At 36.5% G+C, this 21,964-nt stretch overlaps 1 protein-coding gene across 2 annotated transcripts; it reads left to right on the top strand.

The window, feature by feature from the left end:
• The first annotated feature begins 297 nt into the window (after nt 1-297).
• On the top strand, nt 298-21,531 carry LOC136037367 (cell division cycle protein 23 homolog). Of its 2 annotated transcripts, none has more exons than XM_065720092.1 (3): nt 298-428; nt 14,682-14,846; nt 19,993-21,531. In XM_065720092.1, the coding sequence occupies exons 1-3, from the start codon at nt 346-348 to the stop codon at nt 20,129-20,131; spliced, it is 387 nt and encodes a 128-aa protein (XP_065576164.1). In that variant the 5' UTR covers nt 298-345; the 3' UTR covers nt 20,132-21,531. The 2 variants fall into 2 exon arrangements, with proteins under 2 accessions (XP_065576164.1, XP_065576165.1); XM_065720093.1 differs by lacking the exon at nt 19,993-21,531 and adding an exon at nt 19,703-19,797.
• The last annotated feature ends 433 nt before the right edge of the window (nt 21,532-21,964 follow it).

Below are 21,964 nucleotides of genomic sequence, written 5' to 3' on the forward strand. Positions count from 1 at the left end.
TGATCTATCATTTAAAACTAAGATAGAAAATACGAAGAAAAAGCTAATCTTTAATGCTGATAAACTATGTCCCCTGAAATTTCACTTTCTCTATTTTGCCAGGCAAAGGTGAAATCTGTACATCTTAAATAATTTAAGATAATTTTAACAATATGTTCCTTTATAGGTGATTTAGAGAGTATAAAGTGAGGAATTCCTGTGTCATTTTGTTTTCGCAGTATATGCGCTTATTTTGAATTTCGAATTCTTTGAATTTCGCTTTGAATTTCGGCGATCTCAACTTGAACGTAGTCAAAGAAACACGGCAACTAAAAACTGATTACTGTTGATTCAAAATATTTAAAGATGGAAACATGTGACTTATCTCATGAGCTTATCACAGGCATCCAAGCTTGTAAAGATCGAGGGTTACTTCATTCCAGCAAGTGGTAAGGCTACTTGAATAGATTGTGTTGAAATCATAGTTTCCTGGGTTCTTACTATTTTGAAAAGTAAGCCTAATTGTGCTAAATGAAAGTTTCATGATTGAATCAAGCCACTGTTGGGTATGGAAATGTTTTAATGGTAAAATTCTAGTTTAGTGACTTCTTGCTATCTCAGAAAGGGCTTAGGTTTGGAAAATGAAACTTTCAGGGATGGGTCTACAGGCTTAAGTATATCCTGGGAAGGTATTTTAAAGTACCCACCTCCACTCCTTCTCCCCATAGAGAGCCCTGAAATTCATCTAAATGACAGGTCTACACCTATTAAAATTTGACCAAACAATATTTTACCTTAATTTTCAGTTAGGTACCAGTTGCTTTTTCTCTGCCTTTAGTTCTGAGAATGCAATTCTTGTTATTTTAGTAGTATTCTGAGCCATATCAATGTTTTTTTGGTTAAATTCTAGTTGGGTGACTTTTGGCTAGCTCAGAAAGGGGTTAGGTTAGGAAAATAAAACTTTTGGGAATGGGTCTACAGGCTAAAGTATATCCCAGAAAGGTATTTAAATTGAAATTTTGACCAAGCAACATTTTACTTTAATTTTCAGTTACCAGGTGCCTTTTCTCTGCCTTTAGCTCTGAAAATTCAATTCCTGTTATTTGTGTAGAATTTTGGCACCATATCAATGGTTTTATCTCAAAATTTAGGAAATGTATTTGTGTGTCTTTAAAACCTTATAAATTGGGATTGAGCAAAGTTGTGAAGCTGAAAACAATTTTGTTTTACTTCATTTTAGCAGAAGATCTATTTTGCAAGGTTTCACTTTTATAACACTCATATTTTTAAAGGTCAGGGCCCTCTAGAGGGAGAAGGAGTAGAGGTAGGTACTTCAAAATACCTCCCCATGACATACTTTAGCCTTTAGACCCATCCTTGCAAGTTTCATTTTCCTAACCTAACTGTAATGTTGTCTATTGAATAGGTTTATTGACCCAGGGTACCTACAAAAAAACATATCATGAAACTTCCATACAACATAATATAAAAATACTACATCTTCCTTCTCATAATAAAAAGCAACATACTAAACTTCCAAAACACTTTAACTTCAAGGGTGGTCCACTAAAGTCTTGGCTTGGTCCACTTCACTGAGTCTTTGGCTGAGTTAAGGCTGCACCTTTTTGTACTTCTTTTCACTTCACTCCTTTTACAGGTTTAGCTTCAGGGGTCTTCTTAATGTTAGACTGTAATGAGTGCATAGCTGCAATGGTGTTTTGCTGGTACCCTGGGGCTGAGATATGGTGGCTGTCTGGTTGGGGCTTGGGCTGGCCTGCTGACCATCCCACAGTAGCAATGGGGACATGAACAGGTCTGGCTGTGAAGCTGAGGGTGGTGACTCAATAGCCGTTTCTGTTGTCGGTGGTGCTGCTTCATTGCTTGTCTCACTGACTGGGCTCAAACCTTGCTGGCTTTGATGTGGATGGGCTGTGAGATGTTTACAGTTTCTCCTTAGCATGGAACCTTTGTTGGTATGCACCTGGTAGGATCATGTCTGTCCTGTGTAGGATAGCACAACAGTCTGACTCCATGGTCTGTTGGGTGTCTTCTGTACATAAACTGCATCTCCAGGGGTGAGTTGTTTCAGTGATCTAGCTGATTTGTCATGATACAGCTTTTGGCATTTCTGCATTTCAGTTCTTTGTCAAGTGAACTGTGTGGTCAGAATGACTTTCTTCTTGAGGTGTTGTGAGGTGCACGGCAGGATGCATCTTAGCTGATGCGACATTAGGAGCTGGGCTGGTGATGCAAACCCATCGACTGGTGTATTCCTATGCTCTAGTATACCCAGGAAGGGGTCTTCTCTGTTTTCTGTTGCTTTCATCATGATGTTTTTAGAGATTTGTACTGCCTTCTCAATCGGTCCATTGGATTTTGGGTATCCTGGGCTGGATGTGGTTAGTGAGATTCCCCACGTCTTGGCAAAATTGGTGAATTCTCTTGATGTGAACTGAGGTCCATTGTCTGACATTAGCTGAGACGGTATGCCGTGTCGGGCAAAATGGGCCTTGAGTTTCGTGATGACTGCACTGGATGAGGTCACTGGAAGCTCGTTGATTTTGAAAAAACAGCTGCGGTAGTTGACGGTTACCAAGAAACTGGCGCTTTTCCATTTGAAGAGATTGGTTGCAACCTTTTGCCATGGCAGCATCTCAATGTTGTGGTTAATTGTCAGTTCCTTTGAATTACTTGGCATGTTGTTGGTGCATGCTTGTTGGTGCATATTTGTACTGCTTGATGTCTGCATTGAGTCCTGGCCAATATACCAGCATTCTGGCTCATTGTTTCGTTTTTCCCGATTCCAAGATGGGCTGCGTGTAACTGCTGCAGTGTAGCTGCCTGCATATTCTTGGGGATGATCAGCCTTTCTCCTTTGAGTAGGATGCCTTTTTCAAAGGAGAGTTCATGCTGCAAGTTCCAGTATGCTAGGATGTTGGTTGGGCAGTCTTTTCTTGCACTCAGCCCCCCTGCTTGGACTGTTTTGATTAGGGTACTCAGTTCTGAATCCTTTGTTGTTTCCACCTGGATCTCTTTGAGCTTCTGGTCACTGGCAGGTAGGTTTTGTACAATTTGATGTGGGTAGACATCTAGACTTTCTTCCAGTGTTGGATTCACATTGCCCAGGTGTAGGTGGGATAAAGCATCAGCTACAGGAATTTCTGAGCCTGGTCAGAACTTCAGGCTAAGGTCATAAGGCTGGAGCTGGAGCATTAATCTCTGTACTCGGGGTGGGGCCTTGTGGATAGGGTTTGCCACCACCATTTCGAGTGTGCGGTGGTCAGTAGTAACTTCGACATGCTGGCCATAGAGATAATGGTGGAAATGTTTGCAGCCAAATACAATGGCGTACAGCTCTTTTTCTAGCTGAGAATATTTCTGCTCTGTTTTGCTGAGCGATATTGATGTGTATGCTGTGACTTTCCCCCCAAGACCAGGTGTGCACCAAGTCCATGGCTAGAGGCGTCAACTATGAGTTCCATGTTGTTACTCTTGTGGTTGAAGAATGGGGTGTTGGATACTATGGAGCTCTTCCATTCTTCTAGGATCTGTGTGTGTTCCTCTTCCCAGATGAATGGGTCTGCTTTAGTCAGGTCATGGAGTTTTTTGTTCTTTGTTGAGAGACTTGGTATGTACTTGGCTAAGTAATTGATCATCCCAAGAAGTGTTTGGAGTTCTTCTTGGCATGATGGGCTTGGTATGTTGTTTATGGCACGGATCTTATCAGGGCCTGGCTGCATTTCTTCAGAGCTTATGACGTGTCTGAAGTACTTTACTCTGGATACTGAGAACTTGCACTTCTCTTTGTTGAATCGGATGCCCTTGACAAGGGCGCGTTCCAATATTCCTGCTAGGCATTTGTCGTGTTCTTCTTGTGTGTTGCCATACACGATCATGTCATCAATGATGATTTCGAATCCTTCTAGGCCTTTGAAAGCATCTTCCATTCACTGCTGAAATTCATCTTGGGCTGAGATGATTCCGAAGGGCATTTGCTTGAAATGGTATCTCCCATAGATCGTGCTGAATGTCATGAGATAAGGAGAGTCGTCATACAGCAGAATGGACCAGTAACCGGATTGGGCATCAAGTTTGGTGAATACTTTGGCTCCGTGTAGCTTCAAGGTGACACCGTCCAGAGTGGGAATTGGGTAGTGCGGTCGCTTGATGGACTTATTTAGATCAACTGGATCTATGCACAGTCTTATGGAGCCGTCCTTCCTTTCTACCATCACCATTGAGTTAACCCATTTGGTCAGGGTCACTACTTTTTCTATGATACCTAGGCTTTCTAGGCAACTGAGCTCTGTCTTGAGCTTATCCTGCATAGTGGCGGGAATTTGTCGGGCTGGGTAGAGGGTTGGCGTAGCGTTATCCTTTAGGTGTATGTTGCATTCTCCGTCCAGCTTTCCAATTTCTCGGAATACTTCTTTGTACTTTTCCTTCAGGTGTGGTACTTGGGAGGTTGCAACATCTATGTTTAGGACTAGCTTGATCAGGTCCAGATTGAGGCTAGAACTACGTAGTATACTACGTAGAACTGCTTCGCGCTGCTCACGTTGTCTTTGTACCTACAGGATAGTCTGCAGACTCCTGTTACTGGGATCCGTGCTCCACAATAGCTTGTGAGTCGCTTACTGGTGGGTTTTGGTGTGATGAGGTCAAAATACTTCTTTGGGATGATATTCACCTGGGCTCCTGTGTCGAGCTTAAATTGTACAGGGAACTGGTTGTTGATAGTCAGTGGAATAACTGCTTCGTCTTTGTTCTTACTTATCTCAATGGAGTAAAGGAAAACAGTTTCGTTGCTGGGGTTTGTATCTGCGGCATCTTTATCAACTGCATTGACCGTCTTACTTCAACAGACCCTGGCAAAGTGGTTGGTGTTTTTGCATATGGAGCAGGTTATCCCCTTTGCAGGACAGATGTGTGAGGGGGAGTATGTTCTGTCACAGAAGTAGCATGCTTTACTCTTGGAGCTGCTTGTTTCTGTTTGTTTGTTTCTACCACTGTTCTGGTTTTGGTAGCGGGATATAGCATCGATCTCTTGTTTGATGGGGGCTGGCCTCGTTCCGTTGAATGTCTTGAGTTGAGCCTGGGTTGCTTCGTGGCTTCTGCACATAAAGGTTACTTTATCCAGTGTGAGTTCATTGCTTTCAGCCAAGATCTTTTCACGCACATTTTGGATTTGGATTCCACATGCAGTTTGGTCCCAAACCATTTCATCTGGGTCTGAGTAGGAGCATGGTTTCACTAATGTCCTTAGATCTGTGATGTATTTTTCCACAGTCTCTGTGTCGTTTTGGTCTCGCTTCTGGAATAGGTATCGTGCAAAAACTGTGTTCTTCTGAGGTGAAGCATATGCTTTGAATTTAGCGAGGTAAGGTTCGATTTTATGCAGCTCTTCAGGCGTGACGTTGAAGGTGTTGAATATTTTCCGACCTTTTGCTCCAGCCCAGATGAGTAGGTAGGCACACTGTACTTTTTCTGTTTTGCCTGAAAGTGGCCCTGCAAACATCAGCTTAGCATGCTCTTCAAAGCAGTCCCATTCCTCTGAAAGGGAGTTGACCTCCCAGTTTATTGATGGCTGAAGGACGTCCATTGTTATTCAGATCCCACTTCTGACACCATGTAATGTCGTCTATTGAATAGGTTTACTGACCCAGGCTACCTACAAAAAAACATATCATGAAACTTCCATATAACGTAATATAAAAATACTACACTAACCCCTTTCTGAGATAGCAAGAAGTCAATCAACTAGAATTTTACCATTTTTTGAAAATTTAGGAAATTTATTTGCATATCTTTAAAACCTTATAAATTGGGATTGAGCAAAGTTGTGAAGCTGAAAATAATTTTGTTGTACTTCACTCAAGCAGAAGACCTATTTTGCAAGGTTTCACTTTATAACAGACATATTTTTAAAGGTCAGCACCCTCTAGAGAGAGAGGGAGTAGATGTAGGTACTTCAAAATACCTTCCCAGGACATACTTTAGCCTTTAGACCCATCCCTGAAAGTTTCATTTTCCTAACGTAACCCCTTTCCAAGATAGCCATAAGTCACTAAACTAGTATTTTACAATTGAATCAATTATAGTGAAATTCTAGTCTCCTGGCTTCTTACTATTTTGAAAAGTAAGCCTAGTTGTGCTAAATCAGCTAAATGAAAATTACATGATTGAATCAAACTGCAATTGGATATGGAAATGTTTTAATTTTCAATTAAAACAACAAATATATTTGAAAGAGCACACAAAAAGGAATTGATTATCCTACTAGCCCATGTTTGTCTTTTCCCTATGCCTATATAGCCTACCTAATGGTATATCTCTTTTTTTCCTATAAGATTTTTGCCTTTACTAGGCAAGGGTGAAGCTAGAGTGCAAGGGTTAAGTTATTTGTGACTATTCTCTAAATCCTAAAAATTGTTTTTACACAAACAGCTAAATAATAATAATAATATTAATTAATAATTTATTTATCACCCACTTCGCAAAACAGAGGTTAAGTGGAGTAAAATACAAAAGAAAAACAGCAAAAGTAACACAAAAGAAACAAATTTAATCACATACAGAAAAAAGACGGATAAGGCAATCAAAACATCCTAGCCTATAAAGCGCTTCAATAGCTAGCTTCGCAGATAATTTTCTGAAAGCACCAGTAATATCTGTCGCACAATACTTTTTAACCAGTTTTGTATTCCAGTAAGAACAAGGTAGGTATAAAAGAAATTTGCAGTACTGTTAATAATTTATGCGAATACGTTTTAGATCACCAGTCAACAGAAGTGGCCTAATACCAGAACAGAATAGCACAGAATTATCACAAAAATTTGAGTAAAGCCGAGTTAGTGCTCTTCTCCTATAGTATCCACGATTTGCTACAATCTTAGAGTAACTGAGCCTCAGCTTATCACTAATATCTTTGACAGCGCGAGACCGGAGAGCATTCATAGAATTGCAAACTGTTATACCAAACCAACGAAACGATTTAACATGAGGAATACTAAAACCATCGCAGTATAGTGATTCTGAACAATTATTACCATTGAAAACAAGAAACTCGCACTTGTCAATATTTAGGTACAGGCTGATATCACGAAAAGCAGAAGTAACTGACATCACTGAATGGGCAAGACCAGACTCAGTTTGACTAATTAGAAGAAGGTCATCTGCATAAGCCAGATATGAGATATCAAATGGTCCTAGTAGGCATGTAGTCGATATTTTTGATAATACATTTTCAATACAAGCATTAAAAATATACGGCGAAAGAACTCCCCCTTGTCTTACACTGCAACGAACAGGGATATGACCAAAATAAGAATTATCTAATGACTTAAGGCGAAGGTAAGAATGCGAGTACCAATAACGAAGCACGTGAATTACCGACGGATTTACTCCTCTCTGTCATAGTGCTGTCCATTCTTGAGTATGGCAAATACTGTCAAATGCTTTAGACAAGTCTAGGGTTGCAAAATGAAGTACGCGACGAGTGCGATGGGCATCTTTTAATAAAGAAGTCAAAGCCCGGTGAGCATGCTGACAGCCTAACCCAGATCTAGAACCAAATTGATTTTCAACATTTAGAGCAAGCTTAGTGATATAAGGTAGTAGGAGGTGTTCAAAAAGCTTGCTCAAAGTACAAGCTACCGTTATGTGCCTATAAGAACTACAAGGAATCGGTTCTTTTCCTTTTTTTAGAAGTGTCATATCGCTACCGCATAAGAACAAGTCGGGCACACATGAACTACTCGAACACATTTGAAAAAACAGTTGGAGATGAGATACCAGTTCAAAAGAATTCGGAACAAGATTCAAAACACTAATTCCATCAACATCCAAAGATTTTGATTTTAAACCCTTAATACCTTTAAAAATAGCCCACTTTTCAACTGGAATCACATGTCTCTGACATAAACGTGATGTCAAATTGTTTTCAAGCAAACATGAGAAACGCTTATGCACTGCATAATTAACATTCGAAAATATTTTGAATAATGTTCAACCCAAGATGGACGAGATATAATATCACTAGAACTTGCTTCTGGAAACTTGGCAGAATTTATCACTTTTCACCACTCACTATTACTTTTTGGAAAAGTTTCACCGGAGTAAGGAACGGCACGAAGATGGCGTTTATATTCGAGTTTCGTCTTTTGTTTTAGATCAAACACAGTACCCCGAGAAGGTAGACCACAGGCAGACCATATTCTTAACCAGAATTTGGCCTTATTCTTGACTTTTTTCAGCAAAGGATCACACTTCCAAATTGGTTTTTTGGGTATTCCGCCTGACACGGATCAGCGGATAGCTACATCTTCAGCTTGCTTTATACATAAGATAATGTCACGATAATAGCGATTCAAATCAGCACGAGCATTGTCAATAATAGGGGACGCATTTGTGCAAAGAAGATGGAAAGGGACACGTACAGTGGACAGTAGAGCTCCGTGTGTAAAGAGGCCAAGCAAGGTAAAGAGGCATGTTCGCACTAGACCAATCTCGTTTTTCAAACCACTTATGCAACATTAAGGGTTGGTTTGAGTATATGTCAGAAGTAACCATAATATCAAAATACAGAGGTAAATGATCATAATCTCTCTCATCTTCATCAACATGTACTGCTGAAGTTTGTAATGAATGATGGCAGATACAGTGGTCTAAATTTGAGACAGAACAACTACAGTGGATATATGTAAAACTGAGGTCTTTCGTTAGGACCTTAAATACTGAGGGTAGACACTGAAAAAGCACTTCCTTTCGTGTCGAGGAAACGGTGATGTCACAGTTTAAGTCGCCTATAAGCACCCACTTGTATCCCAGACGCTCAATACCAGATATGAGAGTCTTTAATTTATTGCACGTATTCGCATAGCTGGAGAAGGAAGAAACAGATCTTCTATCATGGGGCAAATAGGCGTTGATTATGATCACGTCAGCAAGCCAGATTGCAAGATAGTGTTCAGAGGATTGGTAGCAGCTAGGAGACAAATACCTAGGCAGAGATCGCTTAATTATACAGGCAAGACCGCCAGAAGGCCTGCCTCGGGTACGTCGGGCATTCGTGATGAAAACAGCATGTTGAGAACTTCGCCTTAGAAAGTTTACTCTGCAACTTGGGAGCAGGTGTTCTTGTAAGAGAACAACATCATGATTAGCTAGTTTCTCATCAAGGCTTAACACTTTATCCTTAGTCCCATTGATGTTGAAAGAGCAAACTGAGACTTTATTCTCATTAATGAATGCAAGCGAGAAGGTCGTGAAACTTTGGAATTAGCAAGAGCCTTTAGTTTGGAGCAACGAAAACTGTAAGCAACATGATTTCCACTACAATTTGAACACTTTGGGGTGTTACTGCAAGGTGAGTCACTGGAGTTCATATGGGGACCAGAGCACCGTGAGCATTTGTAGTTTTTATCGGGACATTTTGCAGCAAGGTGGTCAGGTGATTGACATTTCCTGCAGCACCTAGGAATTCGCCGATATTCATACACTCAGAATAGTTCATAGCCTATCTTCAGTCTAGATTTAAGGGCAGAGGAAAGAGAAATTTCGTCTTCGAACGTAATTTTCACACAATTTGAGCTCCCAATTCTCATAGCGTCTCGAACACCCCTGCAAGCTTTAAGAGGCGCAAGATCAAGATCTTGTGCAACGCCTTTCATGATACAAAAAAACTTTTTCTACACCATTTTTGCTTCACAGTCATGAAAAACCGAGCGCGCAGATTAGGGTGGAGCTTATTTTAAAAATTTTGGAAATATTATTTTCTTACCCCCCTAAGTTGTTCCATATCACCTGAAAACATTGTAGAAAAATTTTGAGCCATTTATAATAATGTTTAGGGGTAGCTCAAGTACCTCAAAGATTAAGAAAAAAAGTAAAAAAGAAGGAAAAAGTAAAAAAGAAGGATTTCGAGCAACTTGTATTTTGCTTAAAAACACATAAACAAAATTGTTTAGTTCCTATTTATGGTTGACCGGATAGAGTCTGTTTCCTGCTATCGGGATAAGCTCTGCGGTGTTCATTGACAACTTGCAGCAGAACCAGACATAATTTAGCCGGCAATGCAAAATTTCCATCCTTCAGAGATGAACGTGTTCAGACTTGTTTGCTTTTGACCGGTTGCGCTTACTAGAGTCTCGGACACTAGTTTTTTGCTCGAGGCGATATTGTATCAGTTCTGTTTTGTTATCAGTGTTGTTTTTTTTACAATAATAAGCTAATTGTGTATTAACTTGTCTCAAGACAGTAGATTTCTATAACGTTAATGACTACTGAGCGTTGATTGACGAATTTGAATGTAACTGAGCCTATTCTTTTGTTGGAGAAGCAATGAGTTGAACAATTTTTGCTCTTTTTTCTAAAAAAAATTCACCCTACCTAAGTTCATGATTATAAATTCTGTTTTCTTTTTAGTTCAGACCCAATTGAGACTGAAAATGTTAGCAAATGCAACTAGATCTCGAACGGAGTTATATCTCATTGGTAGCTCTGTGTCTGAATTAAGAGGTAGCAAGCTGCCTTCATTGCGAATGGCTCTTGGGTTCTTCCTTCATCTCCACCTTGAACTGAATGAGACCATTAGGCACTCGTCGGCTGCTGCTGTAACCGAACTAGCAAAGTTTTGGCGGAAAGCTCGAATTCCAATGAGAGATCATCAAAACTGTCAAACTAAGCTTGAGCAGGCATTTGAAGAATGGCGTCTTCTCAAGAAGAACAAAGCACGAAAGTCATCAACTCAACAGGCGAGAGAGGCGGCCTTCGTATCTAGGCTCGAGGATATTTTTGACATCGCTCACGCCGATGCCCTGAACACGATGTCAATACAAGAAGACAAAGATTTCTTTTTAGCCCAGCGAGAAAAAGGGAGACGGGGGTCAATGGTTGGCGTAGATGAAACACTAGCTTGCAAGGAGAAAAGGGTGTCTGAGAGAGAGCAGCAAACACTTAAAAGACGACAGCAAACAGAGAACATACAACAGATAGAGCTTCCACAGCCGAACTTACCACATCTGGTTCAGAGATCAGCGCAGCAGAAGACGTTGACAGTGAGGGGGCTGTTGGAGGAAGCAGAACTCAAAAAAGAAAGAGGGGCCGAAAAGCTGTAGTTACACCTGAACTAGCAGCAGCTCTTGATCGTACTAAAGTATCAGACCGCAAGGCTGTTTTTGTCATAGCAGAAGCTGCCAAAAGCTTAGGAATGACTATTGACCAACTAGCTCTAAATAGAGATTCAGTTCGCCGACTCAGAGCAAAACATCGAATTCACAGTTCTGCAAGCATAAGAGCCAAGTTTCAGAGTGATGTTCCCCTCGTTGTCCACTGGGACGGCAAACTGATCCCCGACCTCATTGGAAAAGAGAAGGTTGATCGTCTGCCTGTTTTGGTTTCCGGAAAAGAAGTTTTACAGCTACTCACAGTAGCCAAGCTTCCATCCGGAACAGGCGAGGCTCAGGCTTCTGCTGTCTTCGGAGCTATTGAAGACTGAGGCATACCCGGCAACATCCGAGCCATGTGTTTCGATACTACAAGCTCAAACACTGGCAGGATCTCTGGTGCTTGTATTCTGTTGGAGCAGAAGCTAGGTAAGGAACTCTTGTCACTGGCTTGTAGAAATCATATTATGGAGCTCGTCATTGGTGCTGCGTTTCGAGTGTGCATGGGATCGACATCTTCTCCTGAGGTTCCACTCTTCAAACGCTTCCAGGACTATTGGAGATTCATAGATACAGATAAATATGAAACAGGAATTGCAGCTGATGATGTGGCGCGTCTAGTGGATGACATCAAACAAAGTACCATCGATTTTGCTAACAAGCACCTTGAACAGAGCCAGCCAAGGGATGATTACAAGGAATTCCTGAAACTTGTGCTCATCTTTCTTGGTGCTACTCCTGCGAGAGGAGTACGATTCATTTCACCCGGAGCGATGCACCATGCCAGATGGATGAGCAAAGTGATATACAGTTTAAAGATCTGGATGCTCAAGGCTCAGTTTAGACTGACTCTCACAGAAGAAAGAGGTTTGCATGACGTGTGTGTGTTTGCAGTACGTGTGTACCTGAAAGCCTGGATCTCTGCACCTTTAGCCTCAGGTGCTCCGTACAGTGACCTACTACTGCTGAAGTCGCTGCTCGAGTACTCGTCCATCCATTTGGCAATCTCAAAGGCCACATCAAACAAGTTTTCCGGTAACTTGTGGTATTTGTCACCCGAACTCGTTGGCTTGGCTTTCTTTTACAGTCGCGTCAGTTCGTCGACGAAGAGACTGATGGTGAGTGCCATGCAGAGTGAAGACGACAAGGAACAGGAACATACCAAGCGTATCACCATTGATCTTGATTCAGCCAAGAATAAAAACCTGGAACATTTTGTTACAGCAAAGTCAGCAAAACTTTTTCAAATGATGGATCTTCTGGATGGATTTCTCACAGTTGATCCAGACTTGTGGGAAGATAGACACGACTACAAGCTAGCGTCAGAAACTGTGAGGTCACTCAAAGTCGTCAATGACCACGCTGAGCGAGGAGTGGCACTCATTCAAGAGTACAGCGGTTTTATAACCCAAGATGAGTCGCAGCTGCAATTTCTGCTGCAAGTTCTCAATGAACACCGCAGAGTTTATCCCGACAGCAGGAAGCAGACTCTGTCAGGTCAACCATAAATAGGAACTAAACAATTTTGTTTATATTTTTTTAAAGCAAAATACAAGTTGATCGAAATCCTTCTTTTTTTTCTTTTTTCTTAATCTTTGAGGTACTTGAGCTACCCCTAAACATTATTATAAATGGCTCAAACTTTTTCTACGATGTTTTCATGTGATATGGAACAACTTAGGGGGGTAAGAAAATAATATTTCCAAAATTTTTAATTTTTAAAATTTTTAATCGAAATCCTTCTTTTTTTTTCTTTTTTCTTAATCTTTGAGGTACTTGAGCTACCCCTAAACATTATTATAAATGGTTCAAACTTTTTCTACAATGTTTTCATGTGATATGGAACAACTTAGGGGGGTAAGAAAATAATATTTCCAAAATTTTTAAAATAAGCTCCACCGTAGCGCAGATTTGCAAAAGTCAGCAGCAGCCATGCTATCGATCTTCACAATAAATTTATCACCAGAGGCTCGCACAGTATCAATGCACTTGTGACCAGAAATACAGTCAATTCTTTCCTTCCGTTTAGATGCATTATCGATATCACGCGGTACATTCGTGATAATAACAGTGGCTTTGCTTATGTCACTTCCAGTAGCAATGCTCGGAAGGCTGGGGAAATTCAGATCATAAGCTGACATTTTCTCATTAATTTGCGAAAGAGTCTGTTAAATTCCATTAAGCTTAGAAGCTATCGTGGAGTAAGCAACTGCTGGAATACAGGGAACTTTGGCTGGGGAACGGATAACAAAGACAGGCATGTCCTCAGAAGCACTCTGATTTTGAAGAAGTTTCTAACATGTCTTTCAAATGATTCAGAGCTGCGTTTGAACCCGTGCGCCTTGGATAGGGCTCGGTCAATTTCGGCAGCAAATCCCACAGGATTTTCTTCGATTTGGAAATATCACTTGACTCGAAGAATTCTACTGGAAATTTTAAGATCACTCTAGCTTCGACAACTTTTTCATTATTAAACTGCAGAAAGTTCAGAACCGGGGCATAAACAAAGCAGTCCGAATCCATTTTCATGAAAATAGTCTATTAATCCAATTCCGAGTCAAAAACATAACCATGGGCAAAACACGTCTTAACTGCACTAAAGCTGAATGGTAGTTGGCTAAAATTCAGAGGCTCAAAATGCCAATAAGCGAGGGAAGCGTAGACTCCTGCTATCTATTCCCCGCAATTTAAGGGAGACACACTCCCGGCAGGTACAACGACGCTTGGTCTGATTGTCCTTTTTCCTTGTTTGTTCTTACTGGCCAAGAATATGACCTATTGGGTAGATACCCAATGTTATATTATTCAGCTTGAGCTTATCTAAAGCTTTGGACAAAGTTAAAAGATGAAGCTGGATGAAACTTATCATCTTTGGCTGTACCAAGATGTAAGTCAGATAAATTAATGTCATGATTGCACACTAAGCCAAGTGAAATTTATAGAGCCTTGTGTAATACTATAATATACCATATGTTATTACTTTATGGATATTATTTTTTTTATATTGACTAAAACTCATAAAGAGAGTCAAGGAAAATAAATAAAAGAAAATTTACATGCCTCTTGGTACCAAAGCCTCTAGTATCCAGTAACATTGTCCAGTTTTTCCTTAAACACTTAACAAGTTAAAACACTTTTTAATTGAGGAATTAACAATAATTGACAATTAATTAAGAACCAGTTTCATGCTGCAGTTCTGCAGTAGTTGCAATTCTGTAAAAGTTTCATGTATAAGACGTTTTATATATAAACTTTCTTCTTGAGGTTGCAATGAACAAGCAAGAAAGCACTTACTTTTTTTTTATAAAGGTTTGCTGTCAAAGTGCCAAAAACAAAGAAATTATTGAGAACAGCTTCAAGTTCTTTTTAGTCCCCCAAATTTTGATAGATATATTTGCTTGATGAATGGTTCTTGCTCTTGCTTAGGGACTTGCTTAGGGACTTATTTCCCTTAGTCTGAATTTTATTTGTACCACTGCTCAAGACCCTTCCAAAAAAGGCAGGTTGACTACTAACTAGCCATGTGTTTTCTTACAGGCTCTCTGAATTATTGTATACCCTTGATGATAAAAATACCGTTTGTATACCTACACCTAAAAAATCCATTTTGGATGAAACATCAGAAGTGCAGATGGAAGATGTGTCTCACGATAGAACATTCATTCTTTCAAAGTGCTACTTTGACCTTAAGGAATATGACAGGTAATTTAGTGTAAAGGGTGAAACATCTAACTTTGGAATTAGACTTGATCTTAAAAACTGATGAATAATTTTCCAAAATTATGAGTTAATTAGAAAGTTGGGATATTTTCATTCTAAAATGAAGCAAAATATTATTTAAATGACTGCCACGCTATCGAATCAACGCAATTTCTCAGTGCATTTTTATTGTTCGGCTGGAGCTGCATCAAGAGCAGCTTTGATGTTATTATTTCAAGGCCTCAATCTTTTCTTGAGCATAACTACAAAACATCCAATAGAATGAAATCACAGTTCCAAAGGCTCCTCACAAAAACTCCCAACAGGGTGAAATCACAGCTCCCTAGATGGCCAGATGGCCAATTGACATCAATATTTTGGGTGATTATTGGATTTCCAAAAACAGTGCACAAAAAAATCAATGGATAAGTTATCTGTGGGTTAAGTAATGAAAACAAGTGTCATCCATGTAACCCAAAAATTGTTTTCAATTCTTGGAAGGAAAAAATCTTGTAGGATAACATGGTAGCATATGCTATTGGCATTAGTGATGGTTCTTTGCTCATTTCTGAAGAGGAATAGTCCAACAATGCTCCCAGACTAACAATGACCCTATGATGTCGTTTTTTTATTAGTCGTTTTTTTTTCACTGGAGCCTTTTAGTACAAAAAGGTATATGGGTATAAACCTAATATTATGGCGGGTCAAGCACTTCTTTTTTTGGAAGGTTTGCTTACTGTTATATGAAAATACTAATGGAAAAAAATTTTGAACTGTATCCCTGCTTCCATCCCTGTCTTCTCATATGCTAGAATGGTTCTAAGTTATAATGCTATGTTGCTGTCCCAATTCCTTGGCTTTTTCTGGTTCTGATTCCTAGTCAAATTTGTTGTGACATTATTACACTTAATGGGGGTTTGAGGAGTATCATATATATATATATATATATATATATATATATATATATATATATATATATATATATATATATATATATATATATATATATATATATATATATATATATATATATATATATATATATATATATATATATATATATATATATATATATATATATATATATATATATATATATATATATATATATATATATATATATATATATATATATATATATATATATATATATATATATATATATATATATATATATATATATATATATATATATATATATATATATATATATATATATATATATATATATATATATATATATATATATATATATATATATATATATATATATATATATATATATATATATATATATATATATATATATATATATATATATATATATATATATATATATCTATATATATAAAAATAAGTTGTCTGTGTGTGGATCTGTGGATCTGTGCATCAGGTGACGTCATGTTTGTCCGCATATGACGTCTGAATTACTTCACACTAATACAAAAGAAGAAAAAAACTAAAAAAGGTAAAAACTACAAAAAAAACTAAAAAGAAAAAAACTAAAAAAGCTAAAAAATTAAAAAAAGGTAAAAATCTAATAACTAAAAAAAAACTGAAAAAAATAAAAAAAAGGCAAAAACTACAAAAAAAAATAAAAACTAATAAAAAAACTAAAAAAGCTAAAAAACTAAAAAAACTAAAAAAAACTAAAAAAAAAGGTAAAAAACTAAAAAAAAACTAAAAACTAAAAGAGAAAAAAACTAAAAAAAAGGAAAAAACTGAAAAATAAAAGAGAAAAAGAAAACTAAAAAAAATATGAATAAATATATATAAAAATAAGTTGTTTGTGGGTTATGTCTGTCTGTCTGTCTGTCGAGTGACGTCGTGTTTGTCCGCATATGACGTCTGAATTATTTCACACTAATACAAAAGAAGAAAAAAAACTAAAAAAGGTAAAAACTACAAAAAAAACTAAAAAAAAAAAAAAACTAAAAAAAACTAAAAAAGGTAAAAAACTAAAAACTAAAAAAAACTGAAAAAACTAAAAAAAGGCAAAAACTAAAAAAAAAAATAAAAACTAATAAAAAAACTAAAAAAGCTAAAAAACTAAAAAAACTAAAAAAACTAAAAAAACTAAAAAAAGGTAAAAAACAAAAAAAAAAACTAAAAACTAAAAAAGAAAAAAACTAAAAAAAAGGAAAAAACTGAAAAATAAGAGAAAAAAAAACTAAAAAAATATTAATAAATATAAAAAATATAAATATAATATAAATTAGCAATCAACAAAGCACCGAGACACAAATGACGACCGGGACACAGGGAGTATAAATGACGACCAGGACATAAGTAAAAAAAAAAAACTATAAAAACTAAAAAAACGGTAAAAACTACAAAAAAACTAAAAACTAATAAAAAAACTAAAAAATCTAAAAATCTAAATAAACTAAAAAAGAAAAAAAAGAAAAAAATAAAGGAGAAAAACAAAACTAAAAAACGAATGTATATACAGACCGGGACACCGGGATACAAATGACGACCGGGACACAGGGAATATAAATGACGACCGGGACACAGGGACACAACTACAATGGGGACGCCGGGGGGCACAGGGGGATATAAATGACGACCGGGACACCGGGACACAAGGAATATAAATGACGCCCGGGACACTCAAAGAGAAATCACAGACTGGAACACCGGGACACAAATGACGACCGGGACACAGGGAATATAAATGACGACCGGGACACAGGGACATAACTACAAAGGGGACGCCGGGGTGCACAGGGGGATATATAAATGACGATGGCGACTCAGGGAATGGTCGATTAGCAATCACCATCAACAAAGCTCAAGGGCAATCATTAGAATCATGAGGTATAGATCTGAATACGGATTGTTTTCCCATGGACCATTATATGTTGCATGTTCAAGAGTCGGTAAACCTGAAAATCTATTTATATGCACAGACAATGGGACAGCAAAGAATGTTGTATATTCGCAAGTTTTACGTAGTTAAAAACATATATATATATATATATATATATATATATATATATATATATATATATATATATATATATATATATATATATATATATATATATATATATATATATATATATATATATATATAATCCAAATAATTTATCCAAATAATCAAAATGTATAATAAAACGGATGATTTCGATTTTGAAGTGATTAATTTCCCATTCCCTGAAAGTAATATACACTCAGATATCACATACTCGGCGTTTTTCTCACAGTTACTTCGATATGCAAGGATTTGTAGTAATTATATTGATTTTAAAAATAGATGTAAAATCTTAAGCCAAAAATTGATTTTAAGAGGTTTTTCTGCAAATAAATTAACTTAGCAATTTAAAAAATTTAGTTTTATATTATAACGAACTTTTAAATAGATACCAAAAGAATTATCTGGAAATACTTAGAGAAATTTTTGGTTAATTTTGTAGGTTTGCGAAAAGTAGATGCAGCGCCATCTATTTTGTGAATTGTGCGTCTAAAAGAGCGGATTTTTAAAAAATAGCCACATGGTACTGATGAAATCTGTAATTGTTTTAGTTCATTCAGGTTTTTCGCAAATAGTTAATATTTGTGATTTGGTAAATTTTATCACATTTAGTTTACCTACTGCTGCTAAGCAGAGGAATATATTAACAGGATAAGCTTGTTTTGGTGTTACTTGGTTTTTCTACATTTGCTTGTTTTTTTTCATAGGTATATATTTTTGGGGGTGATACCTAACACGGGGATACCATAGGTATTCTATGGTAGGCACACCACTTGACTGGGTAGAGAATATAAAGTGCCGAAACCCTAATGGCAAGTGTGTATTCTCCTGATGAGCCCTTGTGTTGGGTTGTTGCCTCTGAATTATTTGTCTTTATTGTTTTTATTGTTTTGTAAATGACGACTTATACTTATTGACGACATGACTGCCTGTCGATGGATTATTCTTTATGGTTTATTGTGTATGGCTATGCTGTTTGACCTGTGTGATTGTATGGATGAGTAGGGTTAAGGCCTCATTCAAGTGCTGGTCTATATTAATCACTAATTTAGGAAAACAGTCTTCCTTTTCTCCTTCTGTCTCCTTTTTTTTTTTTTTTTTTTTTTTTTTTTTTTTTTTTTTTTAATGTGTTTGTGCTGTTGCATTGGTGATTTCTCTTTTCGTTATATATATATATATATATATATATATATATATATATATATATATATATATATATATATATATATATATATATATATATATATATAATTTTATCTGCAAATGCATAATGTTTTAATAGCTTTAGACAGGATTGGCTAAAGAGTCATGCACACCAAGTGTTGGCCCTCAGAATATTTCAAGATACATCAATTGTCCTGTATTTAGTTTTAATTTCAATATTTATTGGGATTTTGATAGACCCACCCAGACAAAAATATTTCAAAATATTTCTGTTGAAACAAACATCTATTTCAAAGGAATTAAAAAAGAATTGATATGTATGACTTGGATTATTAAGGAACAAATTATTGTTGAATTCTAACAAAAATTACCTATTTGGCCTCTCATATTAAACGACAAAAAAAATATGTGGTTGTTAAAGTATGCAACTACATAGCCTCATTAACAATTAACGTTTTTGTAATATTAGTTTCTTTTCAATTGGAGATTTTTGCAGTCTAACAACTATTGGACATATATGAATAGTGTAGGGAAACCTAAAATTTTCTTTGATTCAGAAGTCAGTCTTTTTGGTCGAATCATTATGAGAAAAAAAATTTCCTTGATTCCAAGGGTGATTCAAATCTTAGGAAAAATCTCAGGTTTTTAAGATTCCTAATTCTGACTCCGTTTTATTGTTTCAACATTAATTGCAATTTGGTAATTTCTTTATTTACAGGTGCGCATATTTTTCTAAATAACTGAAGACCAAAAAAGGGAAGTTTTATTTACTGGTACTCACAATATTTATCAGAGGAAAAGAAGACATACTTGAATAGTATAGGGAAACTTAAAATTTTCTTTGATTCAGAAGTCAGTCTTTTTGGTCTAATCATGAGAAAAAAAATTTCCTTGATTTCAAGGGTGATTCAAATCTTAGGAAAAATCTCAGGTTTTTAAGATTCCTAATTCTGACTCCGTTTTATTGTTTCAACATTAATTGCAATTTCGTAATTTCTTTATTTACAGGTGCGCATATTTTTCTAAAAAACTGAAGACCAAAAAAGGGAAGTTTTTATACTGGTACTCACAATATTTATCAGGGGAAAAGAAAAGGATTGAAGATATGTCAGAGTCAGAAAGTAAGTATGAAATACCTAATAACTGAGGACTTTTTGTCTCGGCTGTGGAGGCGAAATTTTCGTAACCTTTTGCTGAATGAAGTCGGAGTTGGACTTCATTCAGAAGTCCAATGAGAAGTCTAAAGTCCAGAAGTCCAAAGAACAGAAATAATTTAAGACCCAAAGTGTATGGGAAACTATAAGAGTGGAAACTTTGGCAATTTAACATGAAAAGATAGGGGTTGAAAACTACTAGTGCCAGACGCAGCGTAGTGGCTGGCGAAATCATTAAAATGGCTTTAAATAAGTAGAAAAAATTCAAGTCAAACCGGATAATTGGTAAAGGCCTAATCAAATAGTATTGCAAACTCACAGTTTCCCATGTTCTTTGGGCCTGATCTGTATATTAATATCACTTAGAGGTGAAGTCTCTGTGTAAGTCATAAAAATCAAGTATTTGGTTGTTTAGGTTAGGCCAACCTACTGTTTAAAAGACATATATAAGGCCTAGCCTATTTGTCTATGATGGCAAAGGGTTATGCCTAATTGTCTTGTTAACATAATTAGGCGTAGTACATATAACTAAACCTAATTATTTGTAGGCCTAGGTTTGATGAGGGCAAATCATGGCAAATTAATTAGGCTTAAAAAATGGCAAATTTTGTCAGTTGCTAGATGGCGTTGGTGATCTTTTTTTTACACTAGTGCCAGTTTCCACTCTTTTGAGTTACCAATACTCTTTGATAAGACCCTTTGGAGTTGTAGCTATTTGTAAGACTCACGCCAAATACTCGTACATACTACTCAAAAGTGGCAATAACAAACAAAATTAATATAGTGGGCCAATTATAGACTATAATTAGCCTGCATTATTACTTTTCTTCTTTTCTCTCATTAAAATAAATTCCTCTCATCAATTTTTGCTCTGAATTAGCAGGAATATTGGAGTCGGGGCTCTCACTTCTTTGAAGAAAGTGTTAATGTTTCAGGCGTCGGCTGTAAAGTAACCCACTTCAAGCACTAGTGGAAGTGACTAATGCTTTACTGAAAGCCAAAAATATATAAAAGTAAAAAGGCAAATTGTCCTTTACACGCTCAGTTTATTGAATGCATGCCTAATTGTAGCTTGCACCAACTTTGTGTAACAAAAATAAAACTTCCAGAAACAGATCAACAGCAAACAACAGCCCCAAGGAAATATTACAGTGCTAAATCATGATTTACAAGCTTTTGAAGAATTTGGAAAATTGTGCTCTATACAACTTTTTGTAATTAATTGTAATTAGTTAATGAGTAAGTGCAGTTATTATTCTGAAGTGAATGCTATTTGAACACAAAATTAATTTCTCGCGAGTTATTTCAAAATTGTAAAAAATGGTCAAGTCTAGTAGTTTAACTTTCCTTCTCTATGCCTCAATGTCGTTCCTATTCAACCTACGAGTATAATTGAAATGAAAAAAAAAATATATAAATTGAATTAATATATATATATATATATATATATATATATATATATATATATATATATATATATATATATATATATATATATATATATATATATATATATATATATACATATCTTAACTATACATAATCTTCTAGACTTAACTGTTCTGAATTTAGCATTCCGTGCGTGACTTCTTTAAGGTGGTTGGGCATTACCCTTACTAACAATTTAGTCTCTTTTCGTAATAAAATTGTTTCTGATGCTAAGGTTAAACTTCAAGTGGGTTATTCTAAAATTGTTGCGAACAGGGGGAAATACAACCGCAAAGCCCTTTCACAAATTTATTCTTGCTTTTGTGATCACTCGGTTTTATATCTTTCTGGATTGTATCCTGTAATAAAAAGAAAAGATTTAAAGGCTCTCAAGTCAT

This window comes from Artemia franciscana, chromosome 16 (assembly GCF_032884065.1).
Source record: "Artemia franciscana chromosome 16, ASM3288406v1, whole genome shotgun sequence".
Lineage (NCBI taxonomy): Eukaryota > Metazoa > Arthropoda > Branchiopoda > Anostraca > Artemiidae > Artemia > Artemia franciscana.

What these genes read in the sequence shown, in the direction of transcription:
- LOC136037367 (XM_065720092.1), top strand. Translation starts at nt 346, where the DNA reads ATGGAAACATGTGACTTATCTCATGAGCTTATCACAGGCATCCAAGCT. An exon ending in TTACTTCATTCCAGCAAGTG is followed by an intron (nt 429 to 14,681) that starts GTAAGGCTACTT and finishes GTTTTCTTACAG; the next exon opens with GCTCTCTGAATTATTGTATA. An exon ending in GACCTTAAGGAATATGACAG is followed by an intron (nt 14,847 to 19,992) that starts GTAATTTAGTGT and finishes CTTTATTTACAG; the next exon opens with GTGCGCATATTTTTCTAAAA.